At 42.3% G+C, this 20,269-nt stretch overlaps 2 protein-coding genes across 5 annotated transcripts in view; one reads left to right on the forward strand and one right to left on the reverse strand.

The window, feature by feature from the left end:
• The first annotated feature begins 760 nt into the window (after nt 1–760).
• Nucleotides 761–11,899, forward strand: SPACA9 (sperm acrosome associated 9). 3 transcript variants are annotated; one of them, XM_074973468.1, is made up of 5 exons: nt 761–992; nt 4,296–4,451; nt 5,830–6,032; nt 6,707–6,968; nt 8,181–8,199. In XM_074973468.1, exons 2-5 carry the CDS (start codon nt 4,308–4,310, stop codon nt 8,187–8,189), a joined length of 618 nt encoding a protein of 205 aa, XP_074829569.1. In that variant the 5' UTR covers nt 761–992; nt 4,296–4,307; the 3' UTR covers nt 8,190–8,199. The 3 variants fall into 3 exon arrangements, with proteins under 3 accessions (XP_074829569.1, XP_074829570.1, XP_074829568.1); XM_074973469.1 differs by having other exon boundaries at nt 768–992; nt 6,707–6,854; nt 8,181–11,899; XM_074973467.1 differs by lacking the exon at nt 761–992 and adding an exon at nt 1,170–1,431 and having other exon boundaries at nt 6,707–11,899.
• Nucleotides 11,900–13,453: 1,554 nt separating this feature from the next.
• TSC1 (TSC complex subunit 1) overlaps nt 13,454–20,269 on the reverse strand; it is a 57,936-nt gene continuing 51,120 nt past the window's right edge. For both annotated transcript variants that reach the window (XM_074974040.1, XM_074974039.1), the window contains exons 21-23: nt 18,860–19,047; nt 18,353–18,514; nt 13,454–16,839 (exon numbers count right to left, since the gene is read on the reverse strand). In XM_074974040.1, coding sequence (XP_074830141.1) covers nt 16,329–16,839; nt 18,353–18,514; nt 18,860–19,047 — 861 coding nt within the window. In that variant the 3' untranslated portion in view covers nt 13,454–16,328. The remainder of the gene's footprint in view (nt 16,840–18,352; nt 18,515–18,859; nt 19,048–20,269) is intronic.

Genomic DNA, 20,269 nt, shown 5'->3' on the forward strand with positions numbered 1-20,269 from the left:
CCCCTTCTGCTTCTCACCCAAAGGCGTGGGCACGAGCGCGAGCCCTTCGCTGTCTGAGCTTGGCGGGGGAGAGAAAAGCTGAATCAGATCCTCGCGCCTTCCAATTCCCCACTCCAGGACCCGTCCCCCACAGCCCTTACCCCCCCACACACAAGCCCCTGCCAGTGCCCCCGGCCCTCCCCCACACAGCCCCTGCCTCCCCTACAACGCCCCATCAGTGCCCCTGCCCCCTCACATACAGTCTCCGTGCCAGTGCCTCCTGGGCCCCCATCCCCCACAGCCCCTATCTGTACCCCTAACCCCTCCCCCACAGCCCCTGCCTCCCCTACAACGCCCCATCACTGCCCCTGCCCCCTCACGTACAGTCTCCGTGCCAGTGCCTCCTGGGCCCCCATCCCCCACAGCCCCTATCTGTACCCCTAACCCCTCCCCCACAGCCCCCTGCCAGTGCCCCCGGCCCTCCCCCACACAGCCCCTGCCTCCCCTACAACGCCCCATCACTGCCCCTGCCCCCTCACGTACAGTCTCCGTGCCAGTGCCTCCTGGGCCCCCGTCCCCCACAGCCCCTATCTGTACCCCTACCCCCTCCCACACAGCCCCCTGCCAGTGCCCCCGGCCCTCCCCCACACAGCCCCTGCCTCCCCTACAACTCCCCATCAGTGCCCCTGCCCCCTCACATACAGTCTCCTGCCAGTGCCCCTGCCAATGCTCCCCGCCAACAATGCCCCTCACAGCCCCCCTGCCAATGCTGCCCAGCTCAATGCCCACTCCCCCTACTCGACCCAAACTGACTCTCCCCCGCCCCCTGGTCTGTGTTGCCCTATGGCAGGGGGAGACGTGAATACCCTACGTCACCGTTACCTCGGGAGACGGTTGTAACAATTGCCCTGCTGGGAGCTCGCAGCTGGGGCTGGCGCCCGCAGGGCTCCGGGAAGCAGGAGGTGTCGGGGGCAGGAGGTCCGGGACATGCAGGAGTGGGACAGCAGCCACAGGTGAGTGGAGCTCCGAGTCCAGACTGGCCAGAGGGACTCACCAGTCTGCCGACTGCAGGGCTGGGATAAGGGGTGCCCCTCAGCCAATGCAAATGCCCTCTCCGCACCCGCGAGCCCCTCTGCCCTTGGATGCACGTGGCGATCAATGCACCTACAGCGGGCCCCAAAGGCTGAAGCTGCATATTCAAAATTCTAACCATGCCTCTGGTCAAGGCCACAGCTCCGTTCTCCGCCAGCCCCTCCATATCCCACTGACCGGCCAGGCTCCTGAGCCAACTCGCCTCTGTCCTCTCAGCGACCCAAACAGTGCAGCCTAGAGGGGCTGCTGTTGAAACTAACCAGCAGCTAAGTGAAACTGACCTCCTGCCTTGACAGCTATAGAAAATAAATCCTCCAACAGGGAGAAGGGAACTTGATTTTGAATACCGTTTTGAATAAGGTAAGGTGTCATTAGTAAGACAGGTAAGGAAAGAGGATGGTTGACAACATGCAAAAGTTAACAATGACAAGAGATAGAGTAGGCTTATATTCTGTAACTGAATTGATCATGAGCTTCTCTGAGCTGTAAGGATCTGGTCAGTTGGTGAAAGTTTTTACTTAAGGCCCTAGTTAGCCTCAAGAATGCTTTACAAGATAAGGCACTTCTGGCATAATTCAGTTGCTGGAGAAGTTTGCTTATGCTGCGTTACTGGCAGCCACGCTAATCGAAACCAATTCCTTGTGTGCCGTTTAGTAAACAACTTTTTTTCTTGTCTAAGGCCTTTCTGCTAAAGACTTCAAAGCACTTTACACAGCAGCAGGGAGTGTTCAGAGGAGCCTAAGGGAGTTAGGTTCCCAGATCCCATTGAATTTCACTGTGAGGACACTTAATTCCTAGGAAAATCCCATCCATCCTCCTGTCTCTATTTACTACTGGATGAAAATGAGATTGAGAGTTTTAGTCTGTCTGTTCTTAGTGTAGTCTCACTTTTGTGACAGTCAAACTGTATTGATGTCAGAGAGAGGCAGAACTGTAGAGATGATGAACAAGCAACAGGAACAAGTGAATGCCACGACTGATTCTGGGAAGTGCTAGGTGCCCTATATGCCCCATTGAAACCTTAAAGGCAATTTGAGGACCTGTTGTATCTTCCGAGCTGCTAGAGTTTCCACTTGAATGAAAACTTGCTCATAAAAATAAATCGTAACAGGAGAGTTACAGAGGGTGATTTTAAAGGCAAGGTATCTCAAAAGTTTTTCAAACTTGCCCATGAAGTGTAAGACTTTAAGGCTCAGTCCAATTCGCATGGTAAGGAATGGGAGCTACTTTAGACAAGAATATACAATTTTAGTTAAACCTATTTACTATCTTATTAAAACATCCATTAATAGATCTTGTAATGAATTATTTTGCTAGTAAAACCCTAATAGTAAGGAGTACAAGCTATATTTGTAAAAAGTCAATAGTCAGACCTGTTACTTGCTCTGTTTCTGAAATCCATTGTAGACCTATACTTTTTTTTGGCCCCTTTGGACATTTTTTTCCTATCAGAGTTGTAGCCTATTTATGACACCTGCAAATAAATTCATTTGACCTGTGCTTTGATTTTTAGAGGAGCTATGCAATCCAACTCCCACTGAATTCAAATGGGAGCTGCTGGTGCTCAGTACCTTTGGGAAGAATCAAGACACATTACCCATTTGTTATGGAAAGTCAGATGCATTTTGTATTTAATTTAGATTTGTTATATTTCTGATCTAATCTCTACCCTTTTACAAATAATTTTAAACAATTTTTATTGCAGAAATGTAAACATGTTTGCTGTGTCAAACTATTAGGATTGAGGGAAAAATACATTTTCTCCACTGGAGACTTTTACATTGTGGATTTCAATGCCAAATTGCTACTTAGTTATTAAACATGCAGAAAGTGTAAATAGCTTCTTTGTGATCAGTTTTGATCTTGGTAGAGGGACAAACCTAAGCCCACCCAAGTGAGTTTCCCATCCTCACCCATCCCAGAGTATATGTAGATTTTACCTCCCTCCAACATGAGGGCTTCTGAGGGCCAGCTATAGTTTTTATGTGGGGATGCGTGGGGCCTCAGGCATACATCCATAAACTCCACCACATATTTGGGAGTGGGATGGTTTGGCAGCTGGGTAAAACAGATTATGGGGATACAGGAAGATTTCAAACTAGTATTGGGGGAAGATAGGGACATCAGGGTGCTTGTTGCTATGGGGCATCATCAGAAGTGTAGAGATGGGGGATTTTAGCAACTGGGAGGTGGCCCATGTTCAGTCCGTAAGAGAGGAAATCCTCACGATCTGTTGATGGAGAAGGCACCCCAAAAGTAACTATACACTTGACAAACCCAGCCATGGAATTTGGAACCATGGACAGTTTTGCCTTTCATTCTGGGTCACCTTCTGGCTCTGCACTGTATCCTCAGAGTATTAATACCACTCCCAGCTGAGTGGTGTGTGCATTTATGGGCACTATAACAATCCTTCTTCTGACCCCAGAACCTGAGAGCCAGATTTAACCAAGGACATGCAAATGGTGATGGTGCCCACAGTGCCCCTTCAGCATCTAGATTGCTGGGGCTAGGAGCAATAGTAATGATTTGTTGTTGTTTTTTAAACTGGAGGAAGATCAAAAGGGAAAGAACAATAGCAGCATCTCTGGAGTAGGAGCAAGGCAAGTTAAGGTACAACTATGGGGATGCAGGGAGTACAGAAACTGGTAGCCCTAGGCAGTGCTCACACCGCCTCTACATTCATACAAAACCAGCACTGGAAATCAGCACCCCTTGCCAGGCCCCCATCTTGCTGTGAAAGAGCCAGAGGTTAACCTCAAGTCCAGGTCTCCCTTGTTCCATCGCACTTTACTGCACACTGCCTCTCAAGCTGGCCTTCATTTAATGTTAGAAGACAGTTTTCAAGCCGCTTGGGCAATAGTTTTACACTGGATAAGAGAAGATATTTCTCCCTTTGGTCCTCTCACAGCATTGTGTTAGATGCATTGCTACATTATGTTTACAATAGATCCACTAGGGTTTATGGCATCTGATTGTCAGTGGTCCCCTCTGGATTCTCTACCTCTGTTTGCAGCATCATTACTACCTCATTGACTTACTGTTTGGCGCTCTGGGGCTGCAGAGCCTTAACACAATATATTTTCCCATCTTCTTGATTTTTTTCATTTTTGGGGGGCAATTCAACCCATCTGGTTAGAGCTGTAGGTGAAAATAAAGTTGCACATGTAAAATTGTATCACGTTAAAAAAACAACTTCCTCCCTCTCCTTTTTCAAAATCCAGGAGGGCGGGAAAATGAACGAGGTAAAAGAGTGTCTGAGAAACATAGAACAGACTTACAAGGTCTTCCAGCAACAGCAGTTCACATTTATTGCAGCACTGGACCACACCAGAGAGGAAGCACATGACAAGATAAGGCCTGTAGCAAGTATTGGACAGGTAACAAAGAAATCAGCACAAAGATCTCTGCCAGTAGTGACGGGGACAGCATAATGCTGTTATGCGCTTGTGTATATTTCAGTGGCGAATAACTATTGCTAGGGGAAACTATATACAAACCCCTCTAGTAAGATCTGTTTATTAACTCATTATTATATGCTACAATAGATCAAATAGATACAGAAGTATCTACATGATGATTTACCCATTTATACAAATGCTATACTGCTCAGTACCACTTTAGACAATTTAGCCTAACCACCCCATTTCCCCACCTCACTCCTAACCACAAATATACAGTACAAGACGAACAAACCCATCCTCCCCTGCCACACTTGTTGTAGTAAGCAGCTTACTTGCCTCTTCCCCCGGTATTGGAGCTACTGTATCTTTCTATAGTGTTTTTTTTAAATAATGGCTGTGTTAGAGAGGTGGGATGATGGAATGAGGGCTGAATATCTCTAGAGAGTAGGGGGTTCTGAGTTGGTATGTGATTTGTCTTGGAACTTTCAAAAATAGTGAATATTTTAAATAATGTGAAGAACTCAGAGCCTGGAAGAGAGACTGGGGAAAAAATCTCAATAAAATTACAATTGTGCTGAGAGCAATATTACGTCACCAGGATCAATCCCTTTGCATGTGGAGACAGCATGTGTCATCAAAATCAGGGTTCATTACGATTTAATTTTTCTACTGTAATAATGCCAGGGCTTTGTTCACTACTCAGAAGAGTATCTGGATAGATTGTGTTATGAAATAATGTCAGTTTCTACCAGGAATTAGCACTGAGATTTAGTCTTAATTTTTATTAAATAATAAATTTAGCAATACAGATGCTTTGTAAGTGTTAATTATTATAATGTCAATGACTAAGGTTCAAACTAATCCACCTCCTGCTACTTGGCAGGAAGACCTTGTACCTAGTCATTTCATCTCTTTTAATTTTGATCCACCACTCACTAGTATAAATAAAAAAAAAGGTGACAGGAAACACCCTCAGATCATAGTAATGGAGCCACACTGGCCACGTGGCTGCAGTAGCTCGGCCAGCACTCCTGTTCCAGCAGGGGAGGGGGAAGAATGGCCAAGGATTTGCACATCAGTGGATTCCACCAGCCACACCTCTCCAAATCCTATTGCATGGGAACAGAGGAAGCTTTTTACCCAGGCAGGCTCCGGAAATCCGATTGCATGTAGGTTCCGCTGCACATTGCTTCCTTCGGAGCCATGGTTGAGAGGGCAGTGTCTCTGCAGTATAACACAAACTGCATCGAAGCGGCCCTTTGAATGTAAAGCAATAAAAACGGCACCAGCTTGTCTGAACTAGTTTCAGTGCAGTTTACGTATTGCCCTTCCTTGCACATGTTGCACTACGCAGGTGCAGGCATACATGGATCATCACTGTAACAACACTACCGACAGACGCATCCTCCTCATGTTCTTGAACATCTGTAGTGATCTGAACAAACTCTGCCAAAAGCTAGAAGCCCTGCATCCTGGTACCAGTGTAACGAACAATATTTTGGAGAAATGCAAGCTGCTCGTTAGCCCCAGCAACGACCTGAGCACCATCCGAGCCAAGTAGGTCTATTATCAGCTCACTTTGATACATTTCTCATTGTAAAAAAAGCAAACATCACATCACTTATAAAGCTGGGAAACAGAGAGGCATGGTCCTCTGCAGATGTAAGTGAAATTTGTACTCCAGACCACCACCACCACCACCACACATCCATTAGAGCCATGTGACTATGTCTTCTAATTCCAGTAAAAGAGCAAGGGTGCCCCAGTAATCCCGTTGGTTTTTGGAGAATTTCCCCCAATACTATTTACTCCCCACTCACGAATGGTTAGATTTTTTTTTTTAAATTTGTGAATTTCAGTGCTAGTGAAATGTAACATATGCGCAGCCTAGAATACTGAAGTCACATGCAATGGCAATACAGGGTTTCCCCACCCCATACTGTCAATGGTTTATTTCAACTGAGCAACGAGCAGAGGAGAGACACGTATTTTTTACATGCTGTTGAAATTAAATCTGGGGGCAACCAGATTTGGGCCCAGTGGTGAGGAATGTTATTGGACTGGAACGATTTCAGCCACACAGTCTAGTTCTGACCATCACTGACCTTTTGTCTTGAGAAAGTAATTGAAAGTGTCTATGTACTTGTAGCAGCGACCCTGAAAGTGGCAGTGTGGGGTTCCATGTGTGTTTATTTACTATCTGGTAAATAACTGCTTCCTGCCCCCCGCAGGTACCCTCATGATGTGGTGAATCACCTGAGCTGCGATGAAGCAAAGAACCACTATGGAGGTGTGGTGAGCCTCATACCCATAGTCCTGGACTGCATGAAATCATGGGTGGCCCACAGTGAGAAGTTACCTCGGAACTTCTTGCAAAATGTGAGTGATGGAAGTGCTGACTCTCAGAAGAGAACACAGCAGGATGTGTCAGCAAAGGCATCTGCTCCCCTAGGCCCACGTCCCGCTATCCTCACTACTGCTACTCAGACCTTGGTTAGTTACAAGGACTATTCACGAGAGCAGAACAGTAAGCATGGTAAAAAAAAAGCACCTGAATGGCACAGGGAGTACCACTTGGAAATATCTCAATGGACCCTGGAAACCACCTGGGAAACACTCCTTTTAAAAGGAACAAAGCTCATACATCTTTTGCATAGAGGTGGCTGGTTATTAAATATGGTATCCAGTATTCACTTCAGTTGTTTCCTCCCACCTTGACCCAAGTTCTGAATATAGGTAGTCCTGTAAGTCTCCAAAAGCAGATAAACCTAGATCTTATCAGACACCTTTCTACTGAGATCCAGAGAAAGAGTGGGAACAGGGGTAGTATATGTCACATGTATTCCTCCTTGACAGGTCTAATGGTGAGGGTAGTGGATGGAGTTAGGACTAATCAGATTCTGGTCTCTCACCAATGCTGTGTCTTGGGCAAGTCACCTGAAGTCCAATTGTATGACTTCCTATCTGATTTTTTCAGGTTACAGGTTGCTCAAACTTACTGTTGTAAATAGCCTGCTATCTGAAATCTAAGCTGGGTGCATTGCATCCCACACCAATACTAGTAACAAAGACTAAGCCAAAATCTGTCTTCATTTATAGCTGTTCAACCCCTTTACTTTCCATGGGGTTGCACAGGTGTAAGTGAGGACAGAATCTGCTCCTGTAGTTTAATTGACAGTGTGTGAACCACAACAGAATCCAGCTCACTCTCCCAGGGCTGTTTTGGCTATGCAGGGCTAACAAGAGGAAAAAGTTATTTATCACTAGTATTAGTGTGCAAGACTCCAATCCAGGGAGCAGATCTACTGAGGAAGAGGTGACCATTTTCAGACACAGCCTCTTTTCAGAGTAGAATTGCACTTTAAGGTCTCTGTGCCTCTGCTTTCCCTTGGGTACATCTTACCTACCTCACAGAGGTGTTTGAAAGGCATTTGAGATCAGCTGATGGAGTGTGCATAGAAAAGTGCAAAGTATTTTTAAATCCTTGCCTTCCTACAGAGTCTCTGAAGCCAGCTAGCTATCTACCTTTCCAGGACTAGGTTATGAAAGCCAGTCCATCTGTAGGCTCTCTTCCCACAGTTATCACTTAGAACTGATCTGTATCATTTGCTTTATGCTTTATGGAAGCATTAACTAAGCTCTTAACAAGATCTTGATAGTCTGATGTATTTTCCTGTATCTGATTGCTCTTTTCCCCTCCTACAGGCAAGTTAGCTCCTGTTCTTTTGCCTCCTGCCTGAAGACACTCCTGAATAAAAGTTTCCCGTGCATGCATGGCTGTGTTTGCTAAAATTATGGGGGTGCTATTACCTTAAGATGACCAGATTTTTTAAACAAGTATCAACTGAGATGGGAGGGTTGAGCAAACAAGGAAATGCAGGAGGGAATGGCAGTTCGGAAGTATTTACAGGTGAACTTTCACCTCCCCCTCTATGTATTTGTTCTCATTCTCTTCCACCACCACTCACACACTTCTTCATAAGATGTACAGGAATCATTGCACTTACCCTCAGCGCTGGGATAGACATGATTTCTTCAGCAAACGTCAATTATTTTTAAGTGATCCTATTCAACTGAAACTACTGGGGAATTCGAACAGATTGAAGATTGTTGGGCTATTTAACAGACATAGTTGCTTGAAAAGATTTTAACTAGCAAAAAAGCCACCCTTCCTGTAGAAGGTTTATTTAATAGCTGTATCATGGAGGTGGCTTTAGAGAGAAAAATTAAAGTCACTAATAGCATCTAAATACTTCAAGTCAAGTTTCAGGCCTGATTGTGCTAGGCACTGTACAGACAAGTAACAGATAAAATGCTCTCTGGAGCAGGAACTGTTAAGCAGGAAATGTGGGCTACTGGTTAGACCATGGGCCTGAAGGTTACCACTTCCAGGTCCTATTCCCAGCTCTGCTATTGCCTCATTGAATGACTTTAGGTAAAAGTCATCTAACCTCTGTGGCTTAATTTCCTAATCTGAAATTCAGGAGAGCAGAGGGGCTGGGAAGCTAATTGTTTGTAACAGCACCTTTTAAAATCCTTAGATGAAAGGGGCTATAACAAGAGTAATTTTTACCCACTAACGATCAGTTTCTTGAAGCCTCTTGCTATGTCAGCCCAGAGAGTGGGTGTAAATACTACCAGCAGCAAAGGAAAACCCCCAGAGGGTATCACTCCGCCTCTGGAGAAGGCTGGCTGAGCATGCTCAATTTGAGACTTGCAGAGCACTGAAAGTAAATCTGCAACCAATATCCAGAGTGTCTCCAGATCCACATACACAAACACACACTGGGGGATGTTGGAGTTGGCATTTTAAGGGAGTTTGCAAAACTAGGGACCCCATCCTTCTGTCATTTAAGTCAAAGGGAACACTGACACTGATTTCAGTGAGAGAAGAATCAGGACCTGTGTTAGCAAGTTAGAAACAACCCTTCTTCAGTATCAGTGTGTCAGCCAGTCTGAACTTCCACAGCTGCACCTAACTCCAGATTAGACACAGGACACAAGACTTCCTTGAATAAATTCCTGCTTCAAGTCCAATAGCTGTGGTTGAACTAGAGCATATCTTCTAAAAAAAAAATCATTCAATCTTGATTTTAACTGTTCCAGTGATGGAGAATCCACCACAACCCTTGTTAAGTTGTTCCAATGGTTAATTACTCTCACCGTAACAGGGTTCCATTATTTTGCCTGTGCTTATGCTACACAGCAGAATTGCTGGGGATGGGGAGAGAGGGGCGAAATCTAACAAGGGTATTTCCCATTCATTAAAACTACCAACTCTTTTTACTGCAGTACAAGTTGATCAGAAATCACCATCTAAATTTAGTTTTAAAAGGGCCACAAGTGTGACTAAAATGGCAATTAAAAAATGCAATTGTTAAAACAGATATTCAGTTATATTCTCTTTAAATACCTGTATTTTAAATGTCAAAGGCAAGCAGTTAGTTATCACTTATCTGTTCTTGCTACATAAAATGAGTGCAGTTTAGGATTTCTGAGAATAGTGGTTATGTGACCATACGTTCTGACCTATGTTTAAATAAAAAAAAAGTATGAAAATAGGGAATTTGCACTTACTGTAAATGTCTGCCAGCCTAATCAAAAGTTATGATATATGGAAGATAAATGTCCTAGCATTTGTTTGTGCATTTTCATATGTTGATCAGCACATTGTTCCAGCAGCTGCGTAAGTCTGAAAAAAGAATCTCTGCTATGCTAGGGGAGCTCAGTGACTCTAGAAGAGGGAAAGCACAAAGAATCTCCCCAAAACAAAACAAAAATTGCAGGGTGGGCAGACAGGCATGTTTCATCTACCAAGCATTTTACAAACATTAAGTCATTCACAACTTTGTGAGATCGGCAAATTACAGATGGCAAAACTGAGGCACAGTGAGAGGTCAAGTGACTTGCCCAAGGCCAAAGTCCAAGTGTTGGGGATTCCTGATTTCTAATCCCAGCTTTGACTCCTAGTCCTGGGCACAGACCAGGTCTTATTGCACTAGTATAAGATCTGAAAATCCAGTTTTAACATCATTCTTTATATTGTGTAAGCTGCAATACTTGGCTTCTGATCAGCTCAAACAATTGTATTAATTTTGAGGTTAACATAGTACCAGTTCACTTTCAGTTGTGTGTATTAAATATCAGAACCCTGCCACCCAACAAGTTAAGAGCTGTTGCTCATGTCTTACCCAAGAGTTCCTAAACTTAGCAAATTAGTGAATAATTCCAAAACTAACTGCCCCAGTCCTCTCCACTAAAATTCTTCAAGGACTCTTGAATGGAAAAATTGGAAGTTTCTAGGGAAACTATAGTTTTGCAATAACATGACAATGGTCTTTTGGAAGATTTTTTCAAAGATAAGTTGCAAAAACAGTTTGTCCAAATTACTTTTTCTATACAAGTTTTCCTCTACACAATGGATGACCACTACTTCAGATAGAGCGAAGTTTGAGAGAAATTTAGAAGGTTCGTAGGGTAGGAAGAGAAAAGAATCAGCTTTGCAGCAGCAACCTAGTGGCAATGTTGGAAAGAGTACCATCTTGCCATAAATCCAGTTGACACCGAGTAGAAATTGCGGTAGTTGGAATGTAATTATCCAAACATCGCACTGTAATAAAACTTTGCTTTAACTTTGTCTTCCAAGTTCATACCCACAAACACAAGAAGCCTGTCAGGCAGCCAAACTAACTTACTTTGTGTTCCTCAAGTTCCTGAAGATCTCCTTGATCACCTGCTTTTCCTTCTGAAGACAAATACAGATACAAGCAGAGTACACAGGATCCCAATAAAATCCAGCTGTCTGTATGCTACATACTACTTCTGTAGTTCTGATCCAATTTAGACAGGGGATGGCATCAATCAAGAACCTATATCAAATCCAAAATACCCCTTAGGTTAAACTTTTAAAAACCAAATCTTTAAGACTGGAGACACCATAACCAACAGGATGCTGCTTACAAGCCATCCAGAAGAGAGCTGGGATCAAGTCAGCAATTAGGAAGTCAGGGATTCAGCTAGACCTGAAAAGTCTTGCATGGAATCACAACAGGGAGTTTTGAGCTCCGCAGCTCAAAAGATTAGTTCTGAGTGAGGTGGCAGAGTCATGGAGGCCTCTAGTGGTCAGGTTTGGGAAGCAGCGCTAAAGAACACAACAAGAAGGTCAAAAGAAAATAAGAAAATAATAATCAAGATTCATTGAGGAATTCTTGTACAGATTCAGTAAAATGAGTAATTGAGTATTCTCCTCTCCTGTTGTATGATTCTTATTCATGGTTGTGTTTATGAGCATTAGAAAGTAACAAGGATAATTTATTTCTCTTTTTCTACCTTTGTGGAAATATATAGTTAACTATTTTTATGCTGGTCAGAGCAGTTTTTGAATGTTAAACTTGTATTGAGATATGTAACACTCAATAAAAGAAAGTCAAGATTCTGTTTCTGCTGTTTTTCTGCCATTTACATCCTATAGGAAAAATTCACCCCAGTGCAGAGGGTCACAACAAGGCTTCCCACACCACCTGACCCTCACAGTAAGGGATTAAAGTGTGGTAGGCTTTGGATAAATCCTGTTTTGGGGATGAAGTTTATCCCCATACAAGTAGTTGACCTGTGCAAAAATAATATGATCTCTCCAACAGCATCAAACGGTCCAAGTTGGTTCATGCATTTAAAAATGTTAATTTTTATGCTCAAAGTACTTTAACTGCACCACTGAGATTCATGCTCGAAGAGCAAGTTTAAAAAAAAAAGTTGCATTTGTGCTCTTTCAGATTTTCATTCCGATTCCAGAATGTTGTAAGAGCACAGGTCAGCTTCTGAAACATCTTTTGGCTAATCTGTAATTAAGAATGGCTGTCCCATTGCATTTGAGAAGTTGTTCTCTGGGTCTATTGGTCCTTCAGTGCATACAATTCCCTACGCTGGTACATTCCTATGTAAAAAGTCCCAAAGTGGAATTTGTTATGTAGTCACAACCTTAATCATAGTAAAACTAGCTGGCAAGATTCTAATACAAGTCAGACCTTTAAGATGATTCTAACTGGGTCATCTGCAGTAGATGTTAAATGTGTTCCAACAACTAGACACTTTTCTGTTGTCTTTGGGGGCCTTCAAACACACTCAACTTCTCTTTGGGAACTTCAGGTATGGCATCTGAAGCTGACACCTGGAATAAAGTCACAACGGTAAATGCTTTCTTTCTGGAAAGGACAGCTCACTACCACTGTGATGTTCAACTATCATTGGCTGCTTGTAGAACAGTGGTTCTCAAATTTTTTTTTTTTTTTTTTTTAACTGGTGACCCCTTTCACACAGCACGCCTCTGAGTGCAACCCCCCCTTGTACATTAAAAACACTTCTTTTTATATTTAACACTATTATAAATGCTGGAGGTGACGTGGGGTTTGAGATGGAGGGTTACAGCTTGTGACCCCCCATGTAATAACCTCTTGACCCCCTGAGGGGTCACGACCCCCAGTTTGAGAACCCCTGCTGTAGAAGATGAACAGCAGCATTCTGATCATAGTCCTGCCCTCCAGACCAGCCAGCAGTGCTACGTAGAAGACAAGTCAAATATCCAGACTACTTGCAGGTATCTCTGGGTTTGTAGATATGCTTGGATGCCATAAGTAATAGGTCTGGCACAGAATTAACACTGAAAACTATATGTGCAGTTAAATTACTGGATTATACATAGTTATAACAATATCAAAGCTATTTTGCAAAGAGGGAAAAATTGCTCACGCTATCTATAAAAATGGGTTATAGAAATATAAAGGACCCCATCAGAAGGGCAGGACATTTATCTGTTTTGTAACATACCCAATACTATTAAACACTTGGACCTCTAAAAGTGCTTTAATGCTATGAAAAACGCTTTACTGCTAATCTTGTTCCTGCACAGCTCACGTTTAGTCAGTATAGGTTACTGGCACAGATCCTTCACCCTGAGGGCACAGCTTGCAGAGAGCTCAACACAGAGTAGTGCAAAACAATACATTTTTATTTGTTCACAGTTAAACACAAGCAACTGCCTTGACATTTTAGAACATTCTAATAAGGACAGCAAAACCTCCTTTTGGTTTAAAGTTCTCTTTAGCTTAGATTGTACCATTTTCCTTGTATTTCATATTTATGGCATTTAATGTGGATTGTTTAACATGCTTATAAAGAGCGAGGCAGGGAACAGATTAACTTTTGACAAAGACAGTGTTTTTAGATTTAACTAAAAGCAGTCAGTTAAAAAATATCTGTCTCCACTTCACTGATGGGATCCCTTTAAACAAAATGCAAGTTACTACATAAAGTAGATCCATAATTTTAGAGATTTACAAAAACAATGGCAAAATTTGTTCCTCCATAATCTTTGTGGTCCATAGATAAACCTTCTAAAGTGGTTTCTGATTCCATCCCAATGCTAACATCCTTTTAAAAGAGAAAAGGCCACCTACTGATGAGCTCTGATTAGCTCCAGAGCATTTTTGTTACTAACAAGAACAAAAGACCCTCCACTAAAAGAAGTGAGTCACCATGTGGCAGGATAGTCTGTTGGGAATTGCCAAACTGTAGGGATGGTCTAACTGATTCCCGTGACAGAACTGTACCCAATAGCTGAGCTAGCCCTTTTTGGGGCAATGTGCAAACTGTTCACTTCTGGGTGAGTGGGATATGAAGCCTTTGAGTCTTCACTCATTTACTATTGCAACTACCACCAAGTCTTAGAAAACCTATAGACGTGTCAACGAAACCAGTCAATGTCATTTGTTAAGTGACACTATTTCCTATTCTGTGCAGGTTCAAGCTTTGAAAAAAAACCACTGAAGTTCACCTTTGCTTTCAGAGTCAGGACTGGCTGACAGGCAGAAATGTATACAGACCATAGGTGTTATGGGAGAGGTGGAATGGAAGGGAAGGTATTGTCTGGTTGGGCAATGACGGTGGGGGGGTGGTGAGAAGACTGGAAATCACAGCAGCTCTGTTTGTCAGGTTAGCAGAATGCCAGCCTGCTTTGATCAGTTCTATCCCTATTTAGATTAGGTCAAGCTAGAAAAACAGAGTACAAGGGTAGTTACCTTTCAGAAGATTCTCACCACCACCCATGTAGACTGTTTAAGGGAAAAAAAGACTACATCTGTAAAAGTAGGAACAAAATGAATATTGGTGCAGCATGGCTCTGAAGCTGAAAAGGTCATATTACAGACTAAGTAATCCTGGACCCAGACATATCAGAGTCTCACAAAAAGGAACTTCTCTCTCTTTCCTAATAATGGATCTCTGTTCTGACAAGAAGGAAACCAGAGTTTGATGACTGACATAAATCCTGATCCCAAAGTCCTTCAGCATGCAAGGCTCCCCATTGACTTCAATAGGAATAATAAAGATGGGAAGGCTGCAGGATTGGGTCCTGTATATAATTTTGAGCTATACACACTGGCCCAACAGCAAGCTCAGTTGCTTGGGAAATTGGAGTGGAGGGGGAAGGAGAGAGAAAAGGAGAAAACTAGGTAGCCACAAATTGGACTGCCATGACCTCTGTATCCAAGAGAGCAATAGCACTGTGGGGAGGACTTCCTTTGGGAGTCTATCTAATGATTCTTGAATCAAGCCTGGAATCTTATAAACTACTCCTGGGAAGAAGAATGTTTGAGATTTTTCAACCCAGAATGAGGCTGTCTTGGTCAGCCTGGACAAAGACCACAATGAAAAGAGTCCAGGCATCACAATGGTCTCCCAGCTTAGAGAATCATTTGCAGAATCTTCTTCAAAATGCCCACTTGGAAGTTGGTGAACACACTACTTTACACAAAATCTCTACATACTGTCCTTGTCTGGATCTTCCTGCACTCAGTATTCAGTTCTCATCACCTCCACTCAGGCAACAATTTAAGGTCAGACAAGTACCAGTTTGTCAAACAATGAACATCCTCCTTACCCACCCAAGGAAAAAAATCAGAAGCAATAGCGTTTTAACGAGACCTCAGCAAATAGTATGGAGTTCCTTGGGGTGGGACAACGTTTGTTCACATGTAATTTTCCAGGAAATGTTAAGGACAAAAGAAACAATGATTATGAATTAGGGTGAATGCAACATCAGTTTGCAAATAGGTGTTGTTCTTTAACCATTTAGTCACTTGACCACAGTCCAATCTAATAAAGACCAAAGTTGGGGGAAAACAAAGAGGCAAAATAAAGACCTTCAGATGAATGCACTAGAAACTCTGGTTTTGCTTCTTTACAGAACATAATAACCAAAGTCACCTACAAGGGCAACACAATTAACTGTTCTAAATTGGAAGCTTGCTGAGATATTTCAGCTAAGCAAAGCACTAAGCATTCATAGGTAAAAAGAAAAGGAGGACTTGTGGCACCTTAGAGACTAACAAATTTATTTGAGCATAAGGTTTCGTGAATGAGCTGTAGCTCATGAAAGCTTATGCTCAAATAAATTTGTTAGTCTCTAAGGTGCCATTCATAGGTAGATTCACAAAAGTTAATTTGGCCTCATATTGCACTCAAGTTCATAGGATGCAACCACTCATTGGGGAGGGGAGAAGGGAAAAAATACTTATAAATGCTAACAGTTGCCCCTTCAAATTAGTACACACTGCTACTGATGGGATTTGAGAGAGGAGAAGCAAAAGAAAGTTAGGTTGGGCATTACCGTTCCAGACCCTACATCCGTTTTGCATTCATTCAGCAGTCATCTTCTGCAAAAAGACATCAGTCCTGTTTCCACTCCACGAGCTAGCTGCTCATACCAATGAAACATAAAAGCTTTTAATTAAACTTGCATTCACGCCTCCTGTTCTATGCCAAGAATATGAAAATAACACTGATTGACTATCTTCCTTTTTAACTGTGGTCATGATGAGTTTCATTGTAGTCCATGATATGAAGCTGTCCAACACTGCTTTCCTGGTTCATGGGCGAGGGACTGGGGTTGTCAGGGCTTGAACGAGCCTTTGCCTCCACCATGCTTGGATCTTTACATAGTTCACTCTTTAGAGTGTCAGAAAGACTGTTGATGGTCATACTCTCCTCATCACACTGGCTCTCACTCTTGTTGCGGAATAATTCACGCACCTTCATTCCAAGAAAGCTCTTGGAGCTGGGGAGCGAGCCTACAGTTAGTGGGACACCAGTGGAAGGCTCCAGCAACATGGATGCTTCCCAGCGACTGCTGAACTGACCCATTCTCTGGTTCTGGGATTTTTCTGGGGTGGACAGCTCACTACTGCTACTGCCACCTTTACTGCTACTACTACCCCGGGTGCTCGGAGGTTTGGTCTCTCCATTTCTACCAATTGCTTCTTCACTGTATCCTGCCACAGAGTCTGCAAATCCTTCATTACTACAATCCAACCTGTTTTGGAATGAGACAGAGAAAGAGAGAGTCAAAGTGATGGTAGCAAAGGTACACCATGAAGAGATTAAACTTGCTGGAGAAGAAGGCAGTTTACTTTGATTAGTTTCTAACTCTACCATTGCAGATGGGCTAAAACATACCCTCACCAGTTTCTCCTTTCAATCAATCCTGCAGCAAAGCATAAACCACTGAACATACTACAACCAGAAAGATAACCAACATCGCAGATTTAGTGGTGGACGTAGGTCCAGGACTGGCAGAGATCCAAAGGGTAGGATGTACCTGCATCCTCACTGCTTTAGGAAAGGAATGGGGCTATAGTTCCCACTTGGATTTGTAGATCTATCCTTTGCCTGCTGCAGACCTGAACAATAGCTGCTCTCACTATATCAATTGTTTTTTGTAGCCATTCTGAAATTACTACAGGACTAGGAGCAGGAAGCATTTCATGAGTGGGAAGGATTTATTTAAATCATATATAGGTGAATGCTAATCAGCAGAACAGACAAATTCCTAACAGGGCAAAGGTAACTGTTGAGTATAATCAAGGTTATTATTTCCTCCCCCAGTGGAGAATCCCTTTTTAAAACTCAGATAAAAGTCTCAAGACTTCAATGAAAGCAATAAATAGAGAGCTTTTCTTTGACTTCAAGATAGCTTCAATTCAAATGTGCTACATTTGCATAAAAGGGATGCCTCTGACATATCCTACTCAAGCCAGTCATGCCCAACAAGTTTTGGTTGGTGATGATGGTAAATCCAGATAAGTTGTGAGAAACAATGCCTCATAATTGACAATGTTTCAGACCAGAAAAGATGGTCAATTCCTGAGACCTTTGTAGTCATAATGAGGGTTCAGCAACTTTCATGCTAAATGCAGCAGTTTGGATTAGATCTCAACATCCAAATTTGGATATTAGCAATCCTAACGGTCCCTATTTAATGCAACAGGAACAAAAAGTGCCAATGGAGTAAACTATTTCCCTGGACAACATCCCATTTAAATAGAAGGTATTGTCTACACTGCCTACACTAGTTCCTACCAGTCAGTCAGCTAATTGTTACAAAGGGTAGAGCTGCCCAATCAGACAAGCTAAACTAGATTCATTATGCAGCAATTAGAATAGTTAAGAAAATTCTATTTGGTTGTAGATTAAAATGATAGGTCCTGGATGTGAGCTACTGGAACTCAAATTCTTCAGAGAGAAAATAAAGAGAGTGTTTTACTGGAATGGGTTTCAGGTGTAGCTAGTTTGCATAGTATTGTAGTTACTAAAGAGCTCCTTTACAGTTTATTCTCAACTCTGTTACTGACTCACTGGGTTACCTGGACAAGCCACTCACCTCAGTTTCACCACCTGTAAGAATGAGAAAAACTGATGCTTCACAAAGGTGAGTAAAGTACTTGGATACTTAAGGATGGCAGACACTGAATGCTAAACATTACTAAGGGAGGTTTACCTCAAGCAGCTTGCAAGTCACTCACCAAGTTTTGTAATATTGTCCTTACCTTTCTTCTGCTGCTTCAGCTGCTTCTGTTTTTTCATCGTCAAGTTTTTTCAATAGGCTATCCTTCTCCCATCGGCCATACAGATCTAAAATCTCCAGCTCAAATGCTTGTGTAATTCTTTTCTGGGCTTTGTATCTGCTCTCTACCGCTTGCAGCTGGCCTCTGAACATACAAAGAACACATTACTACCAATTTAAATTTCTCAAAGTATAACCCATCTGCCAATAGATTTTTTGAACTTTATTTATAACATAATATATTTTATTGCACAAACTTCTATTGGTAAAAGAGACGAGCTTTCTTCTAAGCTTACACATGCTTCTTCAAGTCCTGAAGAAGAGCTCCGTGTAAGCTTGCCTCTTGCACCAATAGAAGTTGGTCCAATAAAACATATTACCTCACCCACCTTATTTCTCTAATATCCTGGGACCTACAGCTACAACAACATGGCAAACAACTTTATCTATAATGTAAGTTAGTATTAGTTACTGAAGTTGAAATCCCAACCTTGCTTGGATTTTGACATCCTCCAGATACTTCTTTTGCTCCAGTAACAGGTGATCTTTCTTAGAAAGCTGAGACTCCAGTTCAACTATCCGCTTCTGGGAGGCATCAAGCCTCTGGCTTTGCTGTTGAACACAGAATTTTGCTTTCTCCAGTTCTTTCCGAAAAGCAGCCTGCATCATTTCCACTTCCTGAAAAAGAGGGGTATTCTGTGTTCCTGAGCAATATACCATTTAGTGTCACATAAGTTAAAAGGCTAAACTTTCGTCAGATATAGTAAAATATCTACAACAGTAGATCCATCCCATGCCCCTTTGCTTTGAAGAGTCTAAATCTGTTTTCTCAGGATTTCACTGGGGAAGAAAGGTTTTAAATAGAGCTTTAATAGGGACAGGATTCCTATATGTTTGTAGTATTTATACGTGTGCATACAGTTACAGATAGCATAATTTCTATATAAGATGAAACAAAGCAAGTGTCCAAAAAAAGAGATGCAGAATTGGAGAACTTGTGAATGTATCAGGGATACTAAATTACCATGAATATAGCTCCACATGACCAGAATTTATTAGCACATCAGTGTTCCTTACTTAAGCCCTTTCCAATAGGGGTAAGGCTTGTCAATCTTGTATCAGATTAGAATGGATAATTTTCAATTTCTTTGAAATGTGGCCCTCAAAGTGCCAAAAGGGCACTTTTTTTGGCTTTACAGTTCACTTTTACTGGTTGCTGTCTCTCATGTAAAAGCAGGTACATTGTGCTGTAAATGTCACTTGCCCTACTGATACAAAAATGTTTCCCTGAGCAGGGGTAATAAAATCATATGGTCCTTAGAACTATTACAAAAAAGAAGCAAGGAGCATGAGATGTATGTGTGGTTGCAAGAGATAAGCACTTTTGGTGACAATTGTTGAAGTGACATGGCACTACTTCTGCATGCCGAGACCTACTGTATTAACACTAAGAGCATTCCCATGCAATATCTCAAGGAGCAGATTCTCTTTTTACCTTCACCTAGAAAATTATATGCGATATGGATTTCTGCTCCAGGGTGATACAAACGTAAGTTTCCAAGGTCACTGAACCTATTAAGGGTTGGCAGTTTTCCAGGAAAAGCTAGTTTATGCCAGGACGCTGGTAAATACCAGGTTAAATCCAGTTTAAACTGAGAAAAATAATTGCACCAAATCCAGTGAGTTCAGCAAGCAGAGAACAAATCTTTTCAACCTTTGGATATACCCATTCAAAACTGAGGAATAAGCTCAGTCTATCTACTATATCAAAGTTGGTATTTTGCTGCATGGCCAAATGGACTGGTAGTTTGCAATTCTCATGCTTCTGATTGCTCAATGCTTCAAGCCTACAACTCTGCATTACTGTCATTTTCCTATAATGTTTTCGACTTTTATTTAT

This window comes from Natator depressus, chromosome 16 (assembly GCF_965152275.1).
Source record: "Natator depressus isolate rNatDep1 chromosome 16, rNatDep2.hap1, whole genome shotgun sequence".
NCBI lineage: Eukaryota > Metazoa > Chordata > Testudines > Cheloniidae > Natator > Natator depressus.

Excerpts from the sequence above, each read along its gene's own strand:
- SPACA9 (XM_074973467.1), top strand. The coding sequence starts at position 4,308 with ATGAACGAGGTAAAAGAGTGTCTGAGAAACATAGAACAGACTTACAAG. Across the intron at positions 4,452-5,829 it reads CTGTAGCAAGTATTGGACAG|GTGCAGGCATACATGGATCA; the intron begins GTAACAAAGAAA and ends TGCACTACGCAG. Across the intron at positions 6,033-6,706 it reads CTGAGCACCATCCGAGCCAA|GTACCCTCATGATGTGGTGA; the intron begins GTAGGTCTATTA and ends TGCCCCCCGCAG.